Source organism: Cuculus canorus, chromosome 12, assembly GCF_017976375.1.
Source record: "Cuculus canorus isolate bCucCan1 chromosome 12, bCucCan1.pri, whole genome shotgun sequence".
NCBI lineage: Eukaryota > Metazoa > Chordata > Aves > Cuculiformes > Cuculidae > Cuculus > Cuculus canorus.
The window spans coordinates 17,479,659-17,488,489 of NC_071412.1; the positions used below are offsets into that span (position 1 = coordinate 17,479,659).

The window sequence follows — 8,831 nt, forward strand, 5'->3', positions numbered from 1 at the left end:
TTGGCTTCTGGCTCTGTTTCAGATGCCACCAGCGCTGGATGGATGTCACTATGCTCCATCCCCATGCCCGGAGCAGGTGGAAGCCCTGGCTGGTGGGGCATCCCTGTCCCTATCCGCAGGCGGGAAGAGCAGAGGTGACTCTGTTGCTGTGCACCCGGGGTCAGGACTGCGCGTGGAGGTCCCTGTGTTTGCAGTGCCTGTCCCCATCACAAGAAGTGACAATCAACCACCAAGTGCAAGCGTGACTTCTCCCAGCGGAGAGGCTTTATTTAGAAACGCCTTCTCATTTCCTCCCCCGTCGCGGCTCCAGCACACACGCATTTGTCTTTCCAGGATTGACTCACCTACTCAGGGTCTTCAAAGGTTTAAACCTTTGTGTTCCCTGGATTTCAGGCTGGCAGGGATCAGGTTGCTGCCCTTCCATGGCCTCATTGCTGTTACACTGCAAGGTCACACACCTTCCCCTCCCCCTGTTCAATCTAAGGGATCACTCCAATCACCAGGCAATCATTTCTGGCCCCCTTCAGGGATCTCTGGAGCATCCTGTGAAACCCTGGTGGAAGAGAGAGCTTCCAGGTGTGGCTTCAGAGCTGGTTCTCCCGTTCTCTGGAAAGAGGAGCTGAAATGATCCCTCTCGTCACAGCAAAGGGAACGGAACCGCTTACGTCCTATTCAAATCAGGTGTCAATGTTGTGAGAGGATCCTCTTAACTTCCACAGGCTTGTGTGAGGCTGGCTGTGGCTGGAGGGACGTCTCATCTCCCTCCCGTCTAATCCACGGAGATGTGTGATATAGCATAAGCTAATATAATAGGTCATGCAAGGATTTACATCTCATTACAGGTTAGAGTCCTGGGAGGAAGGATGAGTCACTCTTACTTGAATATATTTCTGGGATAAGGAACAGTTCAGCAGCCCAAAGAAAAGCAAATAGGAAGTCAACCACCTTGAAGCATCACCGCGTGCTCCAACCCCAGCCCTCTGCTCCCTCTGATTGTCCTCTCCCTTCTGCCTCCAGACGGGACAATGGCCAAAGGGATGGGAGAACTGCCAGCAGCCGGAAGACCTCGCTGGAAGCCCTTTCGCTCCATCCCTATAGAACCAGTTCCCTAACTGCAAAAAATCAAGCTCACGGTCCTCTTCCGTGGGGCACATCCACCTCCTGTGAGCGACCAGCGCTGCCACGAGTGACTCCGTCCCAGCCGCTGCTCGTGCTCGCGTGCTAATTTTCACCTAGCTGCTTTGGCCGAGCATTTCTGCTCATCAAGAGCTGTTTTCTCGTAGTTCCTCAGACAGGGAGGCTACGTGGTAGCTGACCTATCTAACCCAGCTGGAAAAAATTGGTCCTGACTTCAAGTCTCTTGCTGTTAGTGACTATTTGGATAGAAATCCGGACTGAGCAAAGCTCGTAGGACCAACCACATCAAAAGTCTGCTCTGAACCAACCCACGGATTGAACCTGCCCTGTATCCAAGGGCAAAGCGGCCTTGGGACACAAGCAGGGATGCTTTTCTTCCTCTCTGCCCCTCTTTCCATCCAGCCCTTCTCCGACTGACAGCCAGAACTTGAACACATTGTTGGCGACGGGAGGGCTGCGGAGTGCCTGGGGCTCTCAGCCTCTTTCTAAGCAGGCTGGGAAAGCTCGCTGTGAGCTAAAATTCATTTTCCATGGTCTGTCCGTGGGAAACTGCTTAGAAGGCCTTCAGATCGTCACTTCAAACAGTTGGTAGGGACTCCTGAGCAGTCAGCTCAGTGTTGGCTCAGGGTGAGCAGCAGCCACAGGGGCATCGGAGTGGTGGGGAGATGCTGGGGGTGACGCTGGAGTTGTGCCAAGCAGTGCCTCAGGTGGTTTTCTCTCTGCCTCGTGGCTGAGTGTAAAGGCAGTTCCCACACTTGGGTGATGCAGGGGGGTCACTGGCAGCATTCAGGGGGTTCTGCTCTGCTCGGATTTAGCTGTAGCCCCACAGAGCCTTCACTGGGACAGATGCCCTTTGTCACTTCCAAAAGTAGGCTCAGCTCTGTAACAGCAGCCATCACTGCCTGACTGCTGACTGGATTATTCTCCAAGAAAAAAAGACATGATTTTACTTTTTAGTTTCCTTTTAAGACAAATTTTTTTGCCTGGTGCTACCTTGGGCAAGAAAGGAAGGGAAAAGATGGGCTGATCCCCCCTCCCTCTTTGACTTTATCATTTCACAGCTGTTCCATCATTTTAATCTGTGGAGATTGTCTTTAAATTTCGGAAATGAAATGATTTCCTGCAAGCCGGGATTGGGGTTTGGATCTGCGCTCATTTTTTCATGAGCGGAGAAGAAGAAAGGGAGAAATGGATGTTAAAGCCAGGCTGGCCATCTGGAAGGGAGGTGCGTTTCTGATGCCATTAATTGCTCCCTCCCCAAGGCTCCCGGTACGGCTGCAGCCAAAGGAAATGGCAGCAGTGGGAGTGGGGGCAGGATGGGAGCTGGGAGAGCTGGAGGGGCCGAGGGAATTATGCAACAAAATCAATGCCTGCTCCGTCCTCAGCCTCCTGGTTTAGGTGAATGTGTGGGTCCCTGGGCCAGCTCCAGCCCACCAGCGACGCAGCGCTTGGGGAGACCGATAGCAGCGTTTATCAGAATTAATTAATATCATTAACACCACTAGGAAAGAGTGGAACAAGCTTTTGGGCCCGGCAGCCCTTAGATCTAAGAGCAAACAACAGTTGTGACTCGTGTACGGTACAGATGGCTCTGACACAGTGCTCAATCCCAGCTTTTCCTCCAGCAGGACTCAAAGGATGGGGAAGAGAGTGGGAAAAGGTCTGTTTCCGTGGGCTCAAAGCAACCAGGCACCATCGCTGGTTGCTCACAGACAAGAGACAAGGGCACAGTGTCCGGGAGAGTCACGCAGAGCTCCTGGCTTCATCCAGACCTGGGGCACCAGCACCAGTAGTGAAGTTTCCCTGGGAGGACAGGGGGTGGTGGGGGGTGATGGGGACCAGGTGGTGGGAGATGGCAAAGGGCGATGGGGACCGGGTGGTGGGAGATGGCAAAGGGCGATGGGGACCGGATGGTGGGAGATGGCAAAGGGCGATGGGGACTGGGTGGTGGGAGATGGCAAAGGACGATGGGGACTGGGTGGTGGGAGATAGCAAAGGGTGATGGGGACTGGATGGTGGGAGATGGCAAAGGGCGGTGTGGTTCTGGTGGGGGGAGGTTGGAGGTTCAGCAGGGGGTGGTGGGAGATGGCAAGGGGCGATGGGGACCTGGTGATGGGAACCGGGCAGCGGGAAGTGACAGGGAGTGAAGACGACCAACCTGTAGGAGGTGATGGGAGGTGTGGGGGGAGACTGAGGCCAAGCTGTGGGAGGTGGAGAGGGGCGGTGTGGGGGTAATGGGGGGCGGTGGGGACTGGGCAATGGGGGATGGCAAGGGACGGTGGGGACCAAGCAGTGGGAGGTGGTTCGGGGTGATGGAGACCGGGCAGTGGGAGGTGGCGGGGGCGGTGGGAGGGGGTGGGGGTGATGGGGGGGCGATAGGGAGGGGGCGTGGCTGGGGGCGTGGCCGGGGCGTGGCCTCCGCCTCGGCGCGCGCCTCGGAGCTGTCCGCGCCCCGGTGCTGCAGCGCCCGCCGCTCCGCTCGGCTCCGCTCGGCTCCGCTCGCCGCCAGCCCGGCCCCGCCATGGGCTCTAGGGCGGCGCGGCCCCGCTGAGCCCCGGCAGCCCGGACACCCCGAGCCCGGACCAGCAGCACCCCGGCTCCTCGAGGACCCCCTGCTCCAGCGTCCCGGCAGCTTCTCTGCACAGCATCCCGGTCCCGGGACCTCGGTGATCCAGCATCTCAGGAGCTCACCTCCACAGCATCCCGGATTCCCAGGAACTCGGTATTCTGGCACCCCGCGAACTCGCCTCCACAGCATCCCAGCTCCCTGGGAACTCAGTGTTCCAGCGCCCCGGGATCTCATGCCACAGCATCCCAGCTCCCTGGGAACTCGGGCTTCCAGCGCTCGGGGAACTCACTTCCACAGCATCCTGGCTCCCCGGGAGCTCGGTATTCAGGCACCCTGGGAACTCACCTCCACAGCATCCCAGCGCCCGGGAACTCGGCTTCGCTGATTCCAGCTCCTCAGTAACCCAGTACTCCAGTTTGCTGGGAGCCCTCACCTACAGTACCTTGGCTTCCCTGTAACTCCCTGCTCCCAGCACCCGAGCACGGAGCATCTCTTGGCTCCCCGGCTCACTCTTAGCCCTGCTCCTCAGGCTCTCCTCACCTCAGCATTCCTCCTTCCCTGCTCCTCGGTACCCCAGTATCCCCATCTCCCCATTAACCTCATTTCTCCCAACATCCTAGCTCTGCCATAACTCCATACCCCGGCTTCCCGGCACCTGTTCTCGCCCGGCACCCGGCCTTCCCGACTCCCCGGGACCGTGACCATGGCGTTCATGGTGAAGAGCATGGTGGGGGGGCAGCTGAAGAACTTGACGGGTGGCCTTGGTGGTGAGGAGAAGAGCGAGAGTGAGAAGTCTCCAGCCGAGGCACAAGGCATGACCCGCGAGGAGTACGAGGAATATCAGAGGCAGCTGGTGGAGGAGAAGTGAGTGCGACCGGCACTGGGGCGAGCTGGAGACCTGGGGTCCCGGTGGGAGGCGGGATGCTCCCTCTGCAGCCTTCCATCCCATGCGTGGGAGGTCTGAGGGGAGACGGTGCTGGGGGTGACAGAGCCATGAGGGAACTTAATGAACCCCTAATCCCTTAATCCGCTTCCTTGCCTGGGAGATGGGATTGTTTTCTCCCGACAGGTTGTACCGAGGGGAGGAAATTGTGGCGAACCGGGATGGGGTGTGCCTGGGTTGTGGGGTGGAATAGAGATGCTCAGCCCCTGGGACTGGGAGCACCGGCTGTCGGTAACTGCCTTGTGTGGTTTGCAGAATGGAGAGAGATGCTCAGTTTGCCCAGCGCAAAGCAGAGAGAGCCACAGTCAGGTCTCACTTCCGAGAAAAGTACAGGCTCCCAAAGGTAACGACGTGCTGAACATGGGGGGGGACACAGGGAGCCAAGCCCCAGCACAGCCCGCGTGGGTGGGCTTGGCAGGGGGGACGGTGGGGGGGACAGACAAGCCCCCTGCTCTGCCAGGAGGGGAAGGGGCATCAGTCCCCCTTGGCTGGGTGGGTTCTTTTGAGCTGCAAAGCCTAAATGTAAGTCAGTAAAAACCATCCTTGCACCCCAATAGCCCCTTGCTGTTACCGTGAACACCACACAGCACCAGTCCCAAACAACAGGAATCCCAACGCACCCCCTCTTGATCCCCCTTCCTCCCTTTTGTCCCCTAAATCCCACTGAATGAGGGAAAATCACCTTCACCTCGTGACTCTCAGCCCTGTAGTTGGGAGTGAAGCCCAAGTTACACCTTCCTGGGTGGATTAGCCAGCTCCTCTGCTGGAGTATTTGGCACAGGTTTCCTCACTAAACTCCTATTTTGGAACTTCCACACGATGAATGATTCACTGGAAACAATTTAATCAAGGGATAATTCAGCTGTTCTTGGAACCGCCACAAGCTCTTCTCCCCCCAAGCCCACCCATTCAGTGAGAATCTCTCGGGGCTGAATACTCTAAATTGGAGCCAGGCTAATTTTAGTTCAGAAAGGTCAGCAAAGCCAAGTGATATTGTTCAGATGGTTCGAATGTGTTCAGCCAGCCTGGATGCGCACCCCACTGCTTCTCACACCCCTTTTATTGCCAGGAAATAAACAGCTGGAAAAAAGCTGCTTCTGCCAAAAGCAAGAAAAGACAGAAAAAAAGAAGAAGAAGAGATGGAGGGTTTTTTTTCTCCAGGGGAAACAGGGATTTGTTCAGATCTAGCCCCCCGATCCTTTCGCTGCTTTCTCATGCTTGAGATGTCCCTTCTAATCTTCCGACAAGTTTCTTCTGCTCATTACTGATCCTGCTTGGCAGCTGGGCTGCCTCTTGCAGAGTTTCCCTGTGGCTCTGGAGCGCAGAGCAGACCCCGCTCTCCGGTGGGTACAGTTGGTGAGCATACGTGTAGCTTAATTGGGTGCCTAAACCTCCCCAGGCAGTCCAGCGTGAGCTGAAAGCCAATTTATACTGATGTAGGCACACCGGGGTTTTCATCTCAGCTCTTGCTCTGTCCCTCGGTGGGCGCCTGGGCTCTGCTCGGCCGTGTCCCCTCTGGGTCAGCACTGATGGAGCTCAGGAGCAACATTCTACCCACAGCATGAGGATAATCGATTAGATGAGTTCTTAGGAAGAAATGTTCTCCTGTGAGGATGGAGAAACCCTGGCCCAGGTTTCCCAGAGCAGTGGTGGCTGCCCCATCCCTGGAGGTGTTCAAGGCCAGGTTGGATGGGGCTTGGAGCCCCTGATCCAGTGGGAGGTGCCCCCATGGCAGGGGGTGACACTGGGTGGGCTTTAAGGTCCCTTCCAACCCAAACCATTCTATGATTTTGAGCCCCACGGACTAATCCACATGGACCTTAAAATGGGAAGGCAACCCAAAGGCTGCGCCGACAGTGCTGTGAACCTTGTGTGTGCCTTTAGTGCCTCCAGAAGCCCCTCCCTTCCCACCTGCAGCACCCTGACTTTTTCCTGGCCCCTTTCAGAATGAAACGGATGACAATCAGATCCAGCTGGTGGGAGGTGACGTGGAGCTGCCCAAAGAGCTGGCCAAGATGATCGAGCAGGACAACGAAGAGGAGGAAGAGAAGAACTCAGTTATCGGCCAGCTCAGCAACATCCAGAACCTGGACCTTGATTCCTTGAAAGACAAAGCTTCAGCCACACTAGAGGACCTGAAGCAATCGGCTGAGAAATGCACCGTGATGTGACCTGGCTGAACCCCCTTCCCCGTCAGCGTGACGGTGGGGGAGAAGGGAGGGGATGCAGCCGAGGGTCTGGCGGTGGCTGTTGCCTGCAGCGGGGACCCCACTGATGTTGTCACCCTTGCCTTGTGTGAGTCGGGTCCTCTTTCTGCGCCATGTGAAGCCTCAAGTCCCTGACCCAGATGTCCCTGATGTGTGGTTTTTGTTTCGTTCTCTGGTCTGAGGTTTAGAGCAAAGAGCCAGCATGTCCCCCCCGTACCCCAACGCCTCCTCCTGTGCCCGTGGCAGTGGGTGTCTGTAGCGAGTGCTGGGCAGGTTGCAGGGAAGGAACGCGCTAAGTGACCTTGGAGTGTTATTGAACCACGTCAGCGTGGGAAGGCAAAGGCTTTCCAGCAGAGCGGTGGCCATACGCTGTGTCTCTGCCTCCACATTTCCACCGAGCCTCCTAGAAATGACAGGGAGCCTCCAATCTGCTCTGCAAGGACGAGAAACAATGAGAATCCCACCCCCCACCCCCGTGCTGCATCCCATACCCATCAGACGAGAAATAACATCCCGTCCATGCAAGAAATACCAAGCACTTTGCCCTTGAGGCCCCCTCTAGGAGTCAGCTGGGAAGGACCTGCTACATGATCCCATTTAGCCCGGCGGGAAGGAGGGTGTTGAGGATGAGAGGGATAAAGCCATTATGCTTCCATTAATGCCAGAGAGGAATAAAACCTCTCCCCGGTGCATCATCCCTCTCCCAGGGTGGGACCCACTCATGTCCTTGTTCCTTCCAGGAGAAGAACAAAGTGATAATAAGGGGAAAAACTCTCCTCCTCTGTCGTGCTGTAGTTGTGCGCTGTGCCCTGTTGAGTGTCTCTCCTCCTCCTATGCTGTCCCCGTGCCACGGTACTGTTATAACCGGTGGAATAAATACCAGGAGATGTCTATGCATTTCTTTCTCTCCTCGAGCAGTGTTTGATAAAGGTTTTGGGGTGCCCCAAGGTCTGAGGGGTGGAGAGAGATGAAGCGCATCCCCTCTGATGGGCAGAAGAGAGCAATAGGGAGAACTCTTGCGGCATTATCCAAAAGGAAGCATCACGCCCGGTTGTGGTGGGGGGGTTTTGCCATGTGTTGTGCTGAAGGGATGATGCTACGAGCTGCTCTGTGTCAGCAGCATGGTGGGAAAGCAAACAAATTCCCCAGATTTCACAGGTTTTTGGCTATTTTGGTAAAAAGCCTTCAGATCCCTCCCCAGCTCAGTCGCACGGGCACTGCAGGATGTCCCCAGCGCTGCTCCGAGCGAGGACACATCTCTGCAGGGCGGAGAGCGTGATACGTACAGGTGTGACTTCAAGCCGGAGCAGCTCTGGCCTTCCAGCATCCCAGTGGGTGCTGGGCTCCTGCGGTCAGGCTTCCTGGAAAGCGCTGGCACAGACTGGCAAATTACTGCCCCAAATCCCAAAGGAGCGGATTAACTGTGATTTACTTTTGCAAGGGGGTGGGAGTCATCCAGGAAAAAAAAAAGCAGGGCAGGGTGCTGGGAAGCTGGTATTATTGTTAATTATCATTATTACAGCAGCAAGGATCCTGGACCACACCATCCCTGGGGCTTAGCAAGCTCCCTAGGATGGCCAGGAGATTGCCTTCTGCCCATGGAAGCATCATGCTGAAGCCAAGGAATCCCAAGAAACTCCGGATAGCCTCCAAAATCAGAGGTTTTCTCACCTCCTAGAGGAAATCAGCCCTGCTTTGGCTGGCAGGACAGGCAGACAGAGGCAGCGCAGCCTCCTGGCTCAGGCGTGTCCTGGGGACTCCCGTCACCCCAGCCCTCCAGCTACATGGACCAAGCTGTTCTCCAGCCCCAGGGACCAGGCTGCTCTCCATCCCCACAGCTCTGGGTCCATCTGCCCCAGGCAGAGCCCCAACCCAGCCCCACGCTGCGCTGGAAGCTGGTGAGAAAGGAGAGGGAAGATTGGCAGAAGCGGCTTTAGCTTTGAAAGGAGATCATACCTGATGAGGATCAGCCCGA

At 56.4% G+C, this 8,831-nt stretch overlaps 1 protein-coding gene across 1 annotated transcript; it reads left to right on the forward strand.

The window, feature by feature from the left end:
- Positions 1-3,549: 3,549 nt before the first annotated feature.
- CPLX3 (complexin 3) lies at positions 3,550-7,759 on the forward strand. Its single transcript, XM_054077890.1, has 4 exons — positions 3,550-3,859; positions 4,327-4,570; positions 4,905-4,992; positions 6,596-7,759. The coding sequence occupies exons 2-4, from the start codon at positions 4,410-4,412 to the stop codon at positions 6,818-6,820; spliced, it is 474 nt and encodes a 157-aa protein (XP_053933865.1). The 5' UTR covers positions 3,550-3,859; positions 4,327-4,409; the 3' UTR covers positions 6,821-7,759.
- The last annotated feature ends 1,072 nt before the right edge of the window (positions 7,760-8,831 follow it).

Coding starts and splice junctions, on each gene's coding strand:
- CPLX3 (XM_054077890.1), top strand. CDS start 4,410: ATGGCGTTCATGGTGAAGAGCATGGTGGGGGGGCAGCTGAAGAACTTG. Junction 4,571..4,904: donor AGGCAGCTGGTGGAGGAGAA/GTGAGTGCGACC, acceptor TGTGGTTTGCAG/AATGGAGAGAGATGCTCAGT. Junction 4,993..6,595: donor AAAAGTACAGGCTCCCAAAG/GTAACGACGTGC, acceptor GGCCCCTTTCAG/AATGAAACGGATGACAATCA.